This window comes from Bubalus kerabau, chromosome 8 (assembly GCF_029407905.1).
Source record: "Bubalus kerabau isolate K-KA32 ecotype Philippines breed swamp buffalo chromosome 8, PCC_UOA_SB_1v2, whole genome shotgun sequence".
In the NCBI taxonomy this organism is placed as follows: Eukaryota; Metazoa; Chordata; class Mammalia; order Artiodactyla; family Bovidae; genus Bubalus; species Bubalus kerabau.
The window spans coordinates 51,517,111-51,536,044 of NC_073631.1; the positions used below are offsets into that span (position 1 = coordinate 51,517,111).

Sequence of the window (18,934 nt, forward strand, 5' to 3'; positions counted from 1 at the left end):
AGCGTTTGTCTTTATCCTGGTGCTCTTGCTTACTGCATGTGTTGCTTACAGCAGCAGTTTAAGGGGCTCTGCAGGGCTGGAGAAACCATGCATTCAGGAGGCCGGTGTGTAGTTGATAACAGACCAGTTACATGCCTTATGAAGGTAGTCAGGACACAGATCTGTAGGTTTGCTTCTCTACATTCTGATACCATGAGCTAATGGGAACAAGGTTTAGGGGGTCTTAGTGTGCTAATGGGTTTCCCAGGTGGCTCAGTGGTTAAAGAAACTGCCTACAATGCAGGAGACGCCAGAGGTATGGTTCAATCCCTGGGTTGGGAAGATCCCCTGGAGCAGGGCATGGCAACCCACACCAGTATTCTTGCCTGGAGAATCCCATGGACAGAGGAGCCTGGCAGGCGACAGTCCACAGGTTGCAAAGAGTCAGACACAACTGAAGCGACTGAGCACAGCATATTGCATACATACTTTGCAAACAGTTTCAAAGCACCATCAGTTGTGGTTAATTCCAACATTTCACAAAACTGAGTTTTTTATTTATAATTTCAAAATCATCAAAAATTCTGCAGCATCAGAACCAGACAGAAGCTAGATAAGAATGATCTGATATGAACGGTAAATTTAAATGTGAACAGTAAATTACTCTCTCATACTCAAAGTTGTCCAAACTGAAGGAGGCAAATATATAAAACTAGAAACCAAAGACTCTCATATCAGGAATTTTAGTTCCTAAACTAAATAAAAATCAAAATGCTTTCAAGCAAAAGAAAAATACAATTTGTGAAAAAGTATTTTAATAGAGCTATTTCAAGGTTAGATTCATATCTGTTGCTTAGTCATTATTAGGAAAGTTAAACTGCCTTCCAAGGTTATTAATTAACTAAGTAATTTATAAAATGATTTTTACAAAATTTTACAAATTTTATATTTGGTGTTAAATCACTAATTGCAGCATTTTTCAAAATTAGTATCCTACATGAACACAAAAAATATTAAAAACAAAACTGTGAAAGTCTATTTCTATGGAAAGAAGAATCCTATAAATTTTGATATTTATAATTTGATGTCATTTTTTTCATGAAAAAATAAATCTGATTCTCAATCCAGGAGTTTAGATATTTTCTTCTTTGTTAAAAACAAAGGAATTTAGAATTATCCTGCTAAGAAATCAGAGAACCTTATATTCACCAAACCAATTTGTGGTTTTTAAAAAGAAAACTATAGGGGAGAGTCCTGGTGGCTTAGTGGTTACAATTTCGGCCTTCACTATCTTGGCCCAGGTTCAGTCCCTCGTAGAGGAACTGAAATGCCACAAGCTGTGGGGCACAGCCAAAAAATAAAATAAGAAACAAAAAGAAAACTATACCAAGCAATGTATGCAGTAAGAAGTAATTACTTGTAGTATCTTGTGTATCCCTAACCACAAGTCACAGGGAATAAAAAGTGTTGTCTAGACCTGAACTTTCTTGCTGCCATTATGTCTTAGAGAGATTCCAGAATTAATGTTTTTTCAAAATAGTCTGAGTATACCTTAGAAATACTGTCTCATAGAGAGCTAAACAAAGCATATAAATAAACATTAATTTAAAAAGTAAAAGCTATATGGTGACACAGAGAATATATGACTTGAAAGTCATGTAACTATTCAGTAGTGACTAATCCCAAATCATCCAATTTTAAGCCAAAAGAACCCTCAGAATTTTCCAAAGAGAGAAGGCCAGCTATATTCAGTTGGAGGGGGGTTTGCAGAGTTCCAACATCAGCTCTACTACTAACTTTCCTTTCATGTCCTTAAACTTCTCTATGCCTTTGCTTCCTCAACTTTATGGTGATATTGTGAGGATAAATATAAACAAAGACTTCAATTCTCTGGCAGGAAAGCACTATATGTATTCCAGTATGTTAGTAAACTTCTTAGCTCTACTGTAAGTTTCAACTGATGCTATCTTTTCTATGGTTTTAGGTTTAAGCTTCAAACAACATTGCCTGTGTGTGTGCACGCCTGCACAACCTTTCAACATGGCTGTCTTTCTAAGATCCTTTTCTCCAACTTTCAAAATGCACAAAAAGTGGAACAATATTTTAATTTTTATCATTACCAAAGTTCTGCCACCCAAAGCTGTGCAAAAAACTTCAGAAATTCACAGCAAAATTTTCTACCACATTATTCTCAACTTCTATGGAAATCCAACTCACAATCCACATATTATTTAGCCAGCTCTATGTGCAGCTTAAACACTAGCAATGGAAGATCATTAAAATGTATACTGACTTTCAAAATTATAAATAATAATTACAATTATAAATTAAGAACCTAGTAGACATTTTCTTAAAAATGTAGATCATTAATATTCCTAAAATAATGGAAGCAGGTAATCAATATTCTAATAATTCAATGATTTGAAACATGTCTTCTGTCTTGTTGAGATATATAATCCAGCATATTATATATTCAAGTCTAAAAAAACAGTTTTCCTCAATAAAATGTGTTCAATATTGAAAACAGAAAATTATTCAGTCTGACACATCTTAGCAACTGAACAACCTAAACTAATATAAATTTAAATTTAAATATTTTAAGTTACTTCCATCATTGCTTTCAATTCTTTTGATAGAATATCCCAAAAATAATTTAGCTTTGTAACTTATGAAGATACATAATTAACTTCCTTTACCAATATATTCACCCAATAACTTTAACATGCAGCTGCATATAATATTAAGGTATAGCAATCTACTAAAAGAACACATGTTAAAAACAGAAACAATCAGTTGAAATAAAATACAATGGCACATGACCAGTATGTATCTACCGAGCAAAATGGGTTACCAGAGGTGAAGGTTGAGTAGTAATAACAAAAGTAATACATGTGATTAAATCTTTACATACTTTAAAAATAGCAATGGAATTTTAAAGAATATTTGTAGGGTATAAAAACCTTAAATCAAGTTTTACTGGTATTTTGAATGAATGAATGAATGAAATCAATGAATACCTGAATGAATGACTACTGCAGTCATAATAATATTTAACACCTTTGGATGTTCACAAAAATTTGGAATACACAGAGAAAATGACTTGAATACAAACAAACTAGTTGAAATTCAATGTGGTTCACAGTAAAGATGCAATGGCTTTCTATTTGTAGAACAAAGAATCTCAACCTAAAACATATACACAACTAAAATATTTTCAAGTGCAATTATCCAAGGCTTTAAAAAGAATATATACATTTTACTATGTAATTCTTTCTTACCCCCTCCCCCTGCCACCTCCCTGTATTTTTTGATGTTTGGCATAAGTGAACAACAAACCAGAAAGGAATATGCATTTTTAAAGACTGATTTACTCATGTTCTTTTAAGAGCAACACACAACCATTTATAAATATAGCCTTTTAAAAAAGCACCCTTATATAAAAAGTGGGGGATGAAAAATCCCTGCTATACATATGAAGCATAATTTAAGCCCAATACAACTGACCAATCAAAATTAGTGAATGCACTGCATCTCTCTGCAGTGGAGAGAAGCGACAAGGTAGGCTGTCATTCTGCAAAAGCTGCCCAGAACAGGCTTTCCTCTGAAAAGCAGTGCCATTCCTTTTTAGAAAGACTGAATCTAAGTGTTGTCTCTGGAGACAAGAAGCCTTCAGTATGTTAAATTACTTTCATTATGTATTTTCAGATGCTTATTGATTCCACAGTAGGAAGAGTGAGAGACTGCAGCAGCCTCCAAGCAGCACTACATGTTCCATACATTAGCAGTACTGCTGAAACAATGGCATAGTACAGACACATATTTTCATTAAGGTCTCTTCCGAAGAGGTGTTTATGACCCTCTTTCCCGGTCCTCTACTAACCAGTGAACAAAATGAATCAATCAAAACTGGAAACGCTTCAACTACATCAAGAATCTTTCAAATCTTTAGCAGAGGTAAGCTGTGCTCCTTATTATAGTATTCAGCTGCTTTTGAACCAGCATAGTGGGGTAAAATTACTTTGAAAAATTTCAGCCTAAATTTTAAGAGTTTATTTGCTTAATTCTACTTATTGCTAAACATGTATCTTTTAGATCTATTTAAGATATGGTATATTTTAAATGTAATTTTTTAGGATGGTATGTTAAATATAAAGAATATTCTTTGTTGAATCATGATGAAGATCCCAGCTTTTTAAATCACTTCAAATTACTAAATATCCTAATATCATTACTAGTCTTTCTCAAGTGTTCAAAAAACTATTATATTTCTTGAAAGAATCAGGTTTATTATTTAGCTATTATTACTCAATTTTAGCTTAAGTTTATTATTGGGCATGTTCACTGAAAATTATTTAATTTGCAGTTACATTTTATATCACCCCTTATATTTCAACTACATGAACATTTCATCAAGGAAATTTATAGTATTTATCATGGAATCTGTTTTAACCAGTTAAAATTCAAACCCTGTGCTAATAAGCAAGCTATAATATTTTACAGCAAGAAATATTGTTAAATTATTATAAAGACAAGAAGGAATGACAGTACTTTCAATGTATGGTAATTGCTCATAATCTCTGAAAATACACCTTAACTTCTAAAATGAGAGCAGAAATTGGTTTAAAAAAACACAATGTCTGTAATGTTAACTCTGTTACTGAATAACATAATTTTTAGTCTTCATTAGGAAAAGAGAATATTTTTATTTAAAGAAACCTTTAAATTTATGCATAAGCTATGGCTCTAATAATACATACAGTTTCCTTACTTTGATAACAAATATTGTGTACGGTGTTAAATAAGCACAACCAAAGTAACTTTCAATTAATTGAAAATTATTAGGAACCTTTTGCTTAACTACTTTTTTCTTTTTCACAAGGGCTCAAAGCAGCTAATTCAGTATTTAAACTGACAATATGAAGAATGCATCTGATCCATCATCTCCCTAGCTGTCTGAACCATAAACTGCAGGATATTCTTGCAACACATGATTTTAAGACATTAAGGAGTTAAAACTGGAGAACAGAGGTCTACATGACTGCCGGGATTATAACACATCAATAGTAATAATACTAAGAAGATGCCATATAAAATAGCCACAAAATGAAAAACAATTTAACTGAAAAACCCTGAAAACAAAATGGTGAGCATTTTTAAAGGAGAATTTTATACTACAACATTACCAGAATCGTGGAGCCACCAATTCTTGAAGAAACAATGAAACATGGATTGCCAAAAGAAATGACATACATTATCAGCAAGCTAATGAGGTTTTATCAAGTATTTTTCTGCACTAAATATTCAGATATTCATATCAATTAATATTACTAAAGAATTTTTCCATCTGAGTTTTATGACCAATTATGTGTCCTCTTCTAATGAAAACAAACCAAATTAAATAGCAGATGGTTTTTATCAAGAGAACATGGACTGGACTTACAAAGCAAGTTATGTGACCAAGAAATCATTTCAAAGTAATGAGGACTGCTATAGAAATAGATTTACATTTGTAACAAAAGGATGTCTAAAAACATTTTAGAAGCTAGGGACTTTATGTTTCCTTTCTGTTTTCACATGTTCTGGAAAATAAAGAAACATCATCATAAACTCTCTCAAAGGGAAACATAACGCCTATCATTTGAGGAAGTTTCTCTCGGTTGTGACTTTTTAAGGTAAAACAAACACAAGTATTTTGTACTGGTCTTTAGAAATCCATCAGCCAACTAAATCTTACAATTCATGCAGTTGAAGTACTGAAGAGAAAAATGAAAGAATTCCTACAAGACATGAAATAAAACACAGCTACTTCATGTTGTCAGGTAAAAAAAATCATGTCCAAATCTGTCAATGATGTTATCATATTGTGGAAAACTGCTATAGTTATCATAGCAGTTTCAATAGTCATCATATTGTGGAAAACTGCTATAGTGAGCCAAAAGGCCCATAAGGCAACAACAAACAGGTAGGTCAGAAGATGCATGCAGCCCACAGCACTGTTTAACATTTACAAGAGAAAAGAATCTTGATCTACAGTTCAATGCCTTTCCCTCCGTTATTGCCTAAAATTGACACTTCTAACTGCTGTGACAAAGATCTGATGTTTTAATCTGTCAGTTCTGAAAATCTGGCACACTATAAAATTCTCATTTTTATAGGATTTCAATGCTGGCTAAGACTTTCACTTACTCAAATATATGCCTTTAGTAATACTTTATATTAAGCTCAAAAGAAATTAATGTTATCAGCATTTGTGTTTCTGAAATACTACCTCTAAAATAATATGCATAAATAAAACTGTATTCTAAAACTTGTCAAAGGTTACAACAAGTGAAAGGCTAACATAAGTTCTGAAAATTGTTAGCTTTTATAATTTGTTATGGTTTTGCAGGCAAAATGCTGTACTTGAAATGTGAAATACAGTTGGTTGTATCATTTATATTTTAATATACGAATTACTGACATTTTAGCCCAGCAAATCAGACATTATTTTTATAAATTACTCTAAACTTCTATATTAAAACATAAATATGCATGAATTAGCAAGAGTTTTTTTTTTTTTTTTAATTTTCCTTAAAATGATATATACTGGGTGATTTATACAAAAGGTTTCATAGGGAATGTGAAAATTTAATAGATTCCTCAGAAAATGGGCTTCAGATACTCCTTTTTCCCTAAAATTTCATTTTTTGTTTAAAAAAATTCTGCTTAATAAAATCAATTTATATATATTTTTTTAAACCATCGCAAAAATGGCTATTTCTTAAGTGAGATTAAATTTCCATTTTCTCCTTCTAAATGATATGAAAGGGTGTGGTCACAAAATAAATCATTCATTCATCGAAGTGATTAGTGCTCTTTTACCAAGGTTTGTGGTGTTATATTTCAAAATACTGTCTTTTTTCTTCCAATTTTTGCTCTTTGTAAAGTTCAGTGACCACTTTCACTGCAAAATATGAAATATTTATCAATTTCCTACTTCAGTGGGAAAAAATTCCAGATATCCCCAAGCACACTGTAGACTTCTGAATATGAATTTCAATCAGGAACAAGGACAAAGTGATTTAAAACAAACTAGGGCTCTGTGCCATTTATCATTTTAAATGAAGATTTCTCCTGTTCATTTGAAATCTCATGGGAATAATTACACCTACACTAATTGTGCCACAACATGTTAAAACAGCATTTATTTTCCACCTACTCACAACATTTAAAATGAAATCTTAAAACACTGGGCTAAAATTACTTTTGCATACTGGGTAGTTTTATTATACAAAAATACACTGTATCTCAAATAATAACCTTGAAAAACCCTAATAAGGAAAACCTTTTTAGTTTATTAAATAATTTCAAACCATATAGAAGCAATCCCCAATAGTTATTTCTTCAAATGGGCCAATTTCCTTTTACATCAAAACAATGTAATCTTGATGTTTCTACATTTTCCATTAACAGTTTATAAAGTTAAAAATTAAACTAAGTACACAATAAAATTTTTTTTCACAATAAACACAGGTTTTGTACGTCATTTAAATTGCTGAATATCAAATAGTTTATTCTATTTCACTTTCTAGGGAAAAAACAGCTGCTCCAAAAGAATGTGTTTTTCTCCCATTCTGGAAATCAACATGCAGTCTGAATCTAACATTACAGTGCGAGATGACATTGATGACATCAACACCAATATGTACCAACCACTATCATATCCATTAAGCTTTCAAGTGTCTCTCACCGGATTTCTTATGTTAGAAATTGTGTTGGGACTTGGCAGCAACCTCACCGTATTGGTACTTTACTGCATGAAATCCAACTTAATCAACTCTGTCAGTAACATTATTACAATGAATCTTCATGTACTTGATGTAATCATTTGTGTGGGATGTATTCCTCTAACTATAGTTATCCTTCTGCTTTCACTGGAGAGTAACACTGCTCTCATCTGCTGTTTCCATGAGGCCTGTGTATCTTTTGCAAGTGTCTCAACAGCAATCAACGTGTTCGCTATCACTTTGGACAGATACGACATCTCTGTAAAGCCTGCAAACCGAATTCTGACAATGGGCAGAGCTGCAATGCTAATGATATCCATTTGGATATTTTCGTTTTTCTCTTTCCTGATTCCCTTTATTGAGGTAAATTTTTTCAGCCTTCAAAGTGGAAATACATGGGAAAACAAGACACTTTTGTGTGTCAGTACAAATGAATACTACACTGAACTGGGAATGTATTATCACCTGCTAGTACAGATTCCAATATTCTTTTTCACTGTCATAGTGATGTTAATCACATACAGCAAAATACTTCAGGCTCTCAATATTCGAATAGGCACAAGATTCTCAACAGGGCAGAAGAAGAAAGCAAGAAAGAAAAAGACAATTTCTCTAACCACACAACATGAGACTACAGACATGTCACAAGGCAGTGGCGGGAGAAATGTAGTCTTTGGTGTTAGAACTTCAGTTTCTGTAATAATCGCTCTCCGGCGAGCTATGAAACGACACCGTGAACGACGAGAAAGGCAAAAGAGAGTCTTCAAAATGTCTTTATTGATTATTTCTACATTTCTTCTCTGCTGGACACCAATTTCTGTTTTAAATACCACCATTTTATGTTTAGGCCCAAGTGACCTTTTAGTAAAATTAAGGTTGTGTTTTCTAGTCATGGGTTATGGAACAACTATATTTCACCCTCTATTATATGCATTTACTAGACAAAAATTTCAAAAGGTCTTAAAAAGTAAAATGAAAAAGCGAGTTGTTTCCATAGTAGAAGCTGATCCCATGCCTAATAATGCTGTAATACACAACTCTTGGATAGATCCTAAAAGAAACAAAAAACTCACCTTTGAAGATAGTGAAATAAGAGAAAAATGTTTAGTACCTCAGGTTGTCACAGACTAGGGAAAGTCTAAGTTTCACCAAACCCACATTCAAAAATTTTAAATTGTAAAAAATGAATTACTGCCAAATATAAGAAAAACAATTTAAGTATAGGTTATGTTGTAAACTTTCAATGTAAATGTCAAGATTAGATTAGGTCATATATATTCAATTTCTTCATTACTTAATGTATTTGTTGCATGGCAGTTTGTTAAGGTAATATCATGTGTATATTTTGTCAATATTATGTCCATCAGAAGATATTCATGTAAGTCATATTTTCTAAAGAATAAATACATAGCCTTAAAACACTGTATAACTTTAAAATATAACTGACGCAGGTATCCTTGCATTTTTTTATAAAGTGTATTTGTTTCTAAGCCACAAACTATAGATATATTTATATGTTAATAACTGGAATAGTGTTTTAATGTAAACCAAAATTATGGGTTCCAAACAATCAAAACAACCCAGGATTTTCTATACTGCTATATTATGTTTTCTAACATAGTCTACTTGCTATAATGTTTGATGCATCAAAAGTAATGACCTATTTATGAAACTTTATCCTTTTTGGAATGTAGGAAATTGCAGGATTTATCAGGATTTTAAAATTCAAAAAGAAAAAAACAAACAACTGTATATGTACATCAAGACAGGGAAACTTTTGAAATTCAAGTTTATTATGAAGAAAAGTTTGATTTTTTAAGATCAAGGGCACTATGCCTATAATATACAAATGAACTGACAATAAAAAGAAGGAAGAAAACCAAAGCTTCTTTCTTCCTTCCTCACTTTGGTTGAGTTAAACAAAATGCTCTGGATTAATACAGTATACAGGCACAAACCAGAACATTAAAATAAACTGACATCCTAACCTTATATTCAAGTTGGACTTCTTGTATAACAGAAATTAACTACTAAAATCTGAATTCTAGGAATGGGGGAAAAAAGACTTTATGTCATTATAGAAAAGTCACCTACTTATAATTTTAGATACATAGCAACTTGAGAGTAATAAAATTTATACAATGTTCCTATACTATCAGAGCTCCCAAGTGTTTCAAAATACTCTAGTTCTTTTCAACTCTGAAAATCACTAAAGTGGCAATAAATCTTGCGAATGTTTTTTACTCTACAACACATAAACTTAAAGCATTTGCCTCCAATCCTCAATTCATATTAGAAAACTATGAAATTACTAATCCTAATTATAGATATCAGGTTTGAGAATCTTATATCAAACAAGGATTTTCCAAGTGTTATAATCTAATAATCTATCAGTAAGTGCTAATTATCATTGTATATGAAAACTAGCAATAAGTTATTTAAAGTAGGCAAATACTTGCTACCTTGTAATTGGTTAACTGGACAATTCTTTATTCTGTTTTTTCATACTGTATTCACTAAATCAAGTAGCAACTCATTTTTAAATAAAACAATTTGTCAAACAATTCAATAACAATCTCTCATTGAAAGAAACTTTACATCAGGTGGTCTTCTATAATTAAAAATTAAATGCTGGACTCTAAAGAAAAAAAACAGTAATACACCAATTTTGTGTAAATAAATGAAATTCACCCAGTCTAGTTTACTGAACTATCTTATATCTTGGGGAAAAGAGCACCATGCAATAGCTTGAATTCACTGAGATTACGTGAGAAATTTAATAGTGATATATTTCTGATAATAATTGACATAATGTCAAATCTTAGCAAAGGAACAGTTTCCTTCTGCCTTACTTTGTACTCTTTAATAGAATTAAAGAAATGTCTCAATTTGACAATATGAAGCATAAACAAGTAGGACTAATATTTTGAAACTCTTAAGAGATATCAGGATTTCATACAGACATCAAAAAATTTTTTGTTAGATAAGTATATCTAGCACAGAGTATCTTCTAACATACTCCTTAAATTTTTTAAACTAATTTTATACTTGGATTTCTGAGCATAAATATTTTAATATCGAGTTTTTAATCTAAGTGAAAATCAGATTATTTTTAAAGTTTTCATATTAAGAAAAACTCTTTACGTTTTAAATATTTTTCATCTTCAAGTCTATAAACACGCCAAAAAACTCAGTTAAAAACCACTTTTCTAATAAATCTGTCTAAACTGCCTTATTGCCTTCTTGTTCTCTGTAATAAGAAAACTAACAAAATAAGAAATAAACAGCAAATATTATAATGTTTCCCTCTAAACTATTACTATTTCTACACTTGACACAAGAACAACTAACAAGCATTTCTGCTCATCTGTAGTAATCTTTCAGATATATAGAAGTGTACCCAATGATCTATAATCAAGGATATTCACATTTACTAGATAACCTCTGATAGCTTGTTAGTGTTAAATAATATGTAACTTGTAAACTAAAATAACATTTATGTTAAAACTTCAGTTTTTAAAAACAAGTCACAAATATGTTTGCAATAGCTGATCTCAGCTTAAAAAGAAAGAATGAGAAGCTTAGACAACCTTTTTTTAAATGCTTATTCAATGAAAAGGTGAATTATTTTTATTCTTCTTACAATGGCTCTTACCATAACATGTAAACTTTTTACTTTACTTCAAATAATTTTATTTTTAAAAGCATTAATGCAAATTTTTCATGTCAGAATGAAGTTTTAAATGCAAAAGCAATAAAGGTAACAATAAATTCAATATGGGATCTTCTTAAGATCATTTTTTTAACCCACTTGCCACAAATCACATTCACAGATATCAACTGCTATACAGCTGTGTTAGTTCTTAAAAACTACAGAAGCAACTATTATTTTAAAAACTAACTAAAGAAGAATGTTCAACAAGATATGGAACTACTATTTTTTTATTTGTTTCCTAATTTAAGGTCATTGTTATTCTACCAACTTGTACCCAACAGATGTTCAAACATATTAAAAAAGAATTATTTACAATTATGCTTTAATTAAAAATGCCATTCATAATAATTCTGTACTTCTCACTCATGATAAGTCAATTTTTAGGTATGTGGTCTGTTTTTTTAATCCCCCAAATAAAATTATAGCAAAATTCAGCTGTCTGGACGGACATTAAAAAATCAAACTCCTGAGATTTCACTGATTAGACTTTTAAATGCAAAAACCTAAAAGTATAAGAAAGCAAGTGCTTTATTTGTAGAGCTTTCTTCAATACAGTAACTTCAAGACTACTTTCCAAAGCCAATAAAACTTTTGGCTTTATTATATTTTATGACTATACAGTCAAGTAAGCTTTGTAATTTTATTAACATTTGAATCCTTACAAAGTAGAAGGCATTATGGAAGAGAGTTATATGGCAGAAACTTATGTATTACCCTCAGAGCTTAAAAAATAGAATCAACGTAGTAAAAAGTATGAAAATACCTATAAAAAAATCAGAATGTGGTATTTTAAAAGAGTCAAATTCTTAACAAGAAAAGAATTATGTTGGATTTAAGAACAGTAAAAATAAAAGGAAAGCTACTAAATAAGCGTATTCTGGAAACAGAAAACACAGTTTTCTGTAGAAGAAAAGTAATACAGCAGTAAGAACTTATCTGGTAAGTTAAATTAGAACTAAAAGACGGAGGTCTTCAATGCGAGCAGAGAAATCTGAGCAGGGGAATAATGCAGTAGGAAGTGAGCTACAAAAAACAAACAACAACAAAAAAGCAATATGTAGAAGAGCTGATGAAGACACAGCAGTGGGAAACTGAGAAACCCAACAGTTGGGTAAAACCCAGGATAGGAAGCTGCTGCCATCACCTTGATCGGTAATAAAAGACCCAGCAAAAAGTGCTGGCAGCCCTGCAAAGCAGCATATACACGTGACAGGCAACAGAAAGGCAGAATCAGTGAAGTATCCAACTGACTGGAGAGCCAACTGGTATAAGAGACTGAAGAGTTAAAAATGATGGCTGTAAGAAGGACCACAAGAAATGAGATTTCCTCAATGATCTAAGAACTTTTTAAACTATGCTTTGAATAAAGCATTAATACATAGGTAACAAGGACAAAAACAAAAATTTCTGGCAAAGCAGAAAATTCAATTAAGTAAAATAAATAACAGTATTCAAGAATGTTCTAGTTATTATGAATATTCAAAATGAAAACTCCAATTCGATGTTTTATATTATCTACTTTATATTTTTCACATATTGGTTTATTGAGTTTTTCCATTAAACGTATTATTTTCCTCTTTGGTAATTTTTTTAACTATAAAAAATTTTAAACACTGGCAAAATTTGACATATACAAAGTAAAAAATATAAATATGATCCTTTGTGTCTTTCCTAATAATTTATTATAAATTGGGTAATTTATAATCCAACTCATTATATACATATCACCTTCATTCTTTGTCAATGGCTACATAAAAATAATTTTTAAAAATTAAAAAAAAATCATATAAGCAAAGTTTCTGAAAAACAATTCAAGTACTTAAACTTTTTAATAATATAATTAAATAGCTTCAAATTACATTTCAAAAAGTAAGAAAGGTAACTTAACAAATTATGGAACAGCTTAGTTTTCTAAATGGAAGTTAAAAGCAAGGGAAAAACACATAAAATAATCTATTTATTTTCTTCATTTCCACTCTGTAAGATAAGAAATATAAAAACCAGAGAAAACTTTAGACAGTTTTTTTCTTTACATTTCAGAGATGGATACCCATATATACCCCTTCTGGATAACAGCTGCCTATGGGACCAAAAGTGAACTCAAAGAAAGCTAAACATGAGATGACGAACAATAAATGTTAGGGAAGAGAGAAGCTCAGATCCTATTATAAACAAGAAATACAAGGAGATAATTAAACTCAGAAAAACTAGGGAAAAGATCCAAAAAAACTCAGAGATGCTTAACTCTTAGAGAAATACAAAGAGAACACAGAATCACAGATCTGAGTTCACAAAAGACAATTAATTTGAAGACTTTTCCTAAAAATCATTCAAAACAGTGAAAGAATTAAAATGCAGTCAACAGACTAGACAGAGCAGTAATATGATAAAGAATACTATAACAATTCACAAACATCTGGAACAAAACAGTACTAAGACATAGAAACAAATGGAACATTGGGTTCATCATTTATACAAAAGCTATCACCTTCTAAAGAATCCTCATTTTTGCGAGAGAAAAAGATGAGCAAATTTAACACAGTAATATTTCTCCCCTAGCTCGTGATAAAATAACGTGTGAAAATAACCCTAAGTATCTCTACCCTTCTATTCACACTTTTCTTTTTTTAACAGACCTCTATACGCTGTATCTGTGGCTTTCAAGGATGACAGCTTTGTATTTACACCAACAAGTGGTAAAAAGTGCTGTCACTCCCGTCAGGGCCACCAATATTAACTTCATACCAGTATCAAACCCTGAAGCATCAAGTAAGATAGAAATGGAGAGCTGAGTTTGTCTGGGATTGAGGTCATTTTCCTCACCTTGCTTCCATGTAAGCAATTATTTAATGTCATATATTTCTGAGAGCCATTCAGCAAGGCAGACTACCAAAACACATCACCAACTTTTCAGGGAGAAAAGAAAAAGGAACAAGAGAAGATAATAAGGTTATGAGGAATCACTTTCTACAGAGACAGTTTAGGACATACAATACTAGTAAGTGATGCAAAATGAAAACATATTAACATAAAGTTTTTTTAATGTTAATACTAATAAATCAGAGTTTGGGCCATATGAGACATAGACTGTAGGAATGAGAAATATATTAATACATGGAACTGACACATAAACACAGCAGCCATTAATATTACACACAATCCCACATGTCATACTATCATGGAATACTGATTGGGTGGAGAAGAAACAAAGATACGTATTTCACTCTAATATTGTTAATACCTCACTCAGGGCAGGTTGAAATGTAAAAAAATCAAATTATATGTCTACACTTTAAGAATTTTCTTTCCAATTCTTAAAAACCTTTAGTCTTTCTTTTGCTATTAAATTTCTTTAAAGTATCACTTCTTACAAACAACAAAATGCTAGCAAACTGTAGCTACCTAACTTTATAAACTGTCTTTAACCCAAATAATACAATAATAGTCTGTAATACTAATGTAACCTTTCATAATGCTTCCCTAGAAAAAGTGACTGATAAATACCAATGGATGAGTAAATATTTGAAAAAATGAAAGGAACAACTTTTAAACTTATTAATCTTGTTTCAGTTTCAGTTCAGTTCAGTCGCACCGTCGTGTCCATCTCTTTGCAACCCCATGGACTGCAGCACGTCAGGCTTCCCTGTCCATCTTGTTTAGGAGAGTTTCTCAAAATATAGCCCCCTTTACCAGAATCTCCATGGTGTTTATCTGAATACTCCAATTTCTGGGCCCTACTTTTAATTAATGAAGCAGAACCTCTATGGCTGCATCCAAATAACAAGTTTTAATAAGTTCTCTTAGATGATTTGTGTGTTAAAGATTAAGAACCATTACTTTATATACTAGAAGACAGACTATCACAGCGACAGACATTCAAATAACTATTAAACGAAAAGATACAGAATCAACTCTGACCTCATTTCAGGCCACAGTGCCTACTTAAGGAAAAAAAAATTAAGCACACTTCATTTTACCTTATGAAATTCTTAGTTGGACCTATATACAGTTAGGGGAAGCACAATGACTAAAACTGCCCACCCTGCCCAGGCACCACAGTAACCATTCGCATGAGTTGTTTGAGGACAGGAGGCCCTGGTAAGGAACACGGAGCTAATAAGCCATCACCAACAGAAAGAGTTCGGGAAAGGTCAAAAGGAGACACCACATGTCTGACCACCTCCCAGAATCCTTCTCTCCAGCATCCATCTTGGATGAACAAGGCCTGCACCACCAGGAAGGACTCTGAGTCAGAATGACTGGCTAAAGACAACCCGGAAACCAATCCCATCACCATAACCCTAGACTGTGAGTCACTTGACAGAGCAGTTCTCCTGGGTTCCCTTACCCTACTGCTCTCCACCCGGGTGCCCTTTCCCAATAAAATCTCTGCTTTGTTGGCACATGTGTCTCCTCGGACAATTCATTTCCAAGTGTTAGACAAGAGCCAAGTTTCTTGGAAGGGGTCTCTTTTCCTGCAACAGTACTACAGTTCACCAGGACATTTATTTCCTTAAGAACTAAAATTTGGGAATTCCCTAGCGGATCAGTGGTAGGACTTTGTGCTCACACTGCTGTGGGTCCAGGTTCAATCCCTAGGGTAGGAACTAAGATCCTACAAACCGCACTGCATGACCAACGGAAAAAAAATTTATTTTCTAAAAAGAAGTTTTCTAGGCAACGTGTGTATACATGCTTAGTCACATCCAACTCTTTGTAACCTGTTGGACTGTAGCCCACCAGGCTCCTCTGCCTGTGGGATTTTTCAAGCAAGAATACTGGAGTGGGTTGCCATGTCCTACTCCAGAGGATTTTCCTTTAAAAATCATACACTAATAAAATAATACCAAACACAAAGACAATACTGTAAAGTGTTACTTCATTCAGCCATTATACTCTGTTAATTACAAATCATACAACTACTTTCCGTCATAATGTTACCTTATTCTGACCAGAAGGTCATTTCAATACAAAATTTATTACTTCTAAAATAAGTTCACAAGGAAAATACTAAAAAATTCATTTTGTGTATCTTTTGAACAGATGTCACTCAAATTAGGTAGATGGTTTCAGTCAAATATTTTTCCTTTATTATTGAAATTTCCTTTGTGCCATCAACACAATTAAGGAAATATCAGCTACTCTTTGGTAGTTTATGACAACTTTAATTTCCTATTTGGTTCTATAACAGTTTAAGTAACACTGGTAATCAGTGTTATTTAAACACTTCAAAGAGTAGAACAAAAACACTACTCTGGGAACATTTCTTATTAACCTTACACTAAGAATTCTTTCCAAAAACACTGATATTATCTACTGCTATAATTCTTTTGCTTTTTAGCACTTTCACTGAATCACAGAACTCCAGAGCAAGCTAGTATTACTGAAAATGGGCTGCTAAAGAATACAATTTAAATATACAAAGGAAGTTCAGGTGATTGAAAATAGCCACCATACAGAAAAACATCTCCCAAAAAATACATTTCAGATAAACAATGACTTTGGTGCAGGATTTCCTGGAGTCTCTTAAGTCCTTTGAAATTGTGTATAAAATTTAACAGGCATACATGTGCATGTATTTCTCTGGAACAAATCTCTACAAACTCAGAAAGATTCTCACAAAAGCAAGTGACCCAAAACTAAAACTATGCTTAAAGTTAGGAAGTAAGAAAGGAAAATTGGTAAATATTATTTATATCCTATGTCATCCTAAGGGAAATACAAGACAAATTTTAAAGCATCCAACTTTAGATACAATTAAATTAAATGAGAAAATAAAAATCAGAGCAAACAGAATGAAAAAAGTTAAATTAAAATTAATCCTGGTATAAAATAAAAATGCAAAACACTAATCATTAAGTCTTCCATTCTTACAAGAGTGGGTAAAAAAGGTTGTTCCCTTTATTTTCCACTAGGTCGGATAAGAGAGAAAAGGGGTCAATCACTTAAATCAAATCCCATACGATTATACAGTGGAAGTGACAAATACATTCAAGGGATCAGATCTGATAGTGTGCCTGTAGAATGATGAAGGAAGGTTCGTGACACTGTAAAGAGGCAGTGATCAAAACCATCCCAAGAAAAAGAAATGCAAAAAGGCAACAATGTACTTTTCTAAGAATTTGTCCATTTCTTCCTCGTTGTCCATTTTATTGGCATATAATTGTTGACAGTAGTCTCTTATGATCCTTTGTATTTCTGTGTTGTCTGTTGTGATCTCTCCATTTTCATTTCTAATTTTATTGATTTGATTTTTCTCCCTTTGTTTCTTGATGAGTCTGGCTAATGGTTTGTCAATTTTATTTATCCTTTCAAAGAACCAGCTTTTGGTTTTGTTGATTTTTGCTATGGTCTCTTTTGTTTCTTTTGCATTTATTTCTGCTCTAATTTTTAAGATTTCTTTCCTTCTACTAACCCTGGGGTTCTTCATTTCTTCCTTTTCTAGTTGCTTTAGGTGTAGAGTTAGGTTATTTATTTGACTTTTTTCTTGTTTCTTGAGGTGTGCCTGTATTCTGGTCAACCACTTGTAAAAGAATGAAACTAGAACACTTTCTAACACCATACACAAAAATAAACTCAAAATGGATTAAAGATCTAAACCTAAGACCAGAAACTATAAAACTCCTAGAGGAGAACATAGGCAAAACACTCTCTGACATACATCACAGCAGGATTCTCTATGACCCACCTCCCAGAATATTGGAAATAAAAGCAAAAATAAACAAATGGGACCTAATTAACCTTAAAAGCTTCTGCACATCAAAGGAAACTATTAGCAAGGTGAAAAGACAGCCTTCAGAATGGGAGAAGATAATAGCAAATGACGCAACTGACAAACAACTAATCTCGAGGATATACAAGCAACTCCTACAGCTCAACTCCAGAAAAATAAATGACCCAATCAAAAAATGGGCCAAAGAACTAAATAGACATTTCTCCAAAGAAGACATACAGATGGCTAACAAACACATGAAAAGATGCTCAACATCACTCATTATCAGAGAAATGCAAATCAAAACCACTATGAGGTACCATTTCACACCAGTCAGAATGGCTGTGATCCAAAAGTCTACAAGTAATAAATGCTGGAGAGGGTGTGGAGAAAAGGGAACCCTCTTACACTGTTGGTGGGAATGCAAACTAGTACAGCCACTATGGAGAAGAGTGTGGAGATTCCTTAAAAAACTGGAAATAGACATGCCTTATGATCCAGCAATCCCACTGCTGGGCATACACACTGAGAAAACCAGAAGGGAAAGAGACACGAGTACCCCAATGTTCATCGCAGCACTGTTTATAATAGCCAGGACATGGAAGCAACCTAGATGTCCATCAGCAGATGAATGGATAAGAAAGCTGTGGTACATATACACAATGGAGTATTATTCAGCCATTAAAAAGAATACATTTGAATCAGTTCTAATGAGGTGGATGAAACTGGAGCCTATTATACAGAGTGAAGTAAGCCAGAAAG

At 32.4% G+C, this 18,934-nt stretch overlaps 2 protein-coding genes across 5 annotated transcripts in view; one reads left to right on the plus strand and one right to left on the minus strand.

Annotated features, from left to right (window-relative positions):
* COG5 (component of oligomeric golgi complex 5) overlaps positions 1-18,934 on the minus strand; it is a 288,655-nt gene that overhangs the window by 207,245 nt on the left and 62,476 nt on the right. The gene's annotated exons all lie outside the window — the stretch shown is intronic.
* GPR22 (G protein-coupled receptor 22) lies at positions 7,560-8,876 on the plus strand. The gene has a single exon (XM_055590258.1). The coding sequence runs from the start codon at positions 7,575-7,577 to the stop codon at positions 8,874-8,876; it is 1,302 nt and encodes a 433-aa protein (XP_055446233.1). The 5' UTR covers positions 7,560-7,574.

Excerpts from the sequence above, each read along its gene's own strand:
- GPR22 (XM_055590258.1), top strand. The coding sequence starts at position 7,575 with ATGTGTTTTTCTCCCATTCTGGAAATCAACATGCAGTCTGAATCTAAC.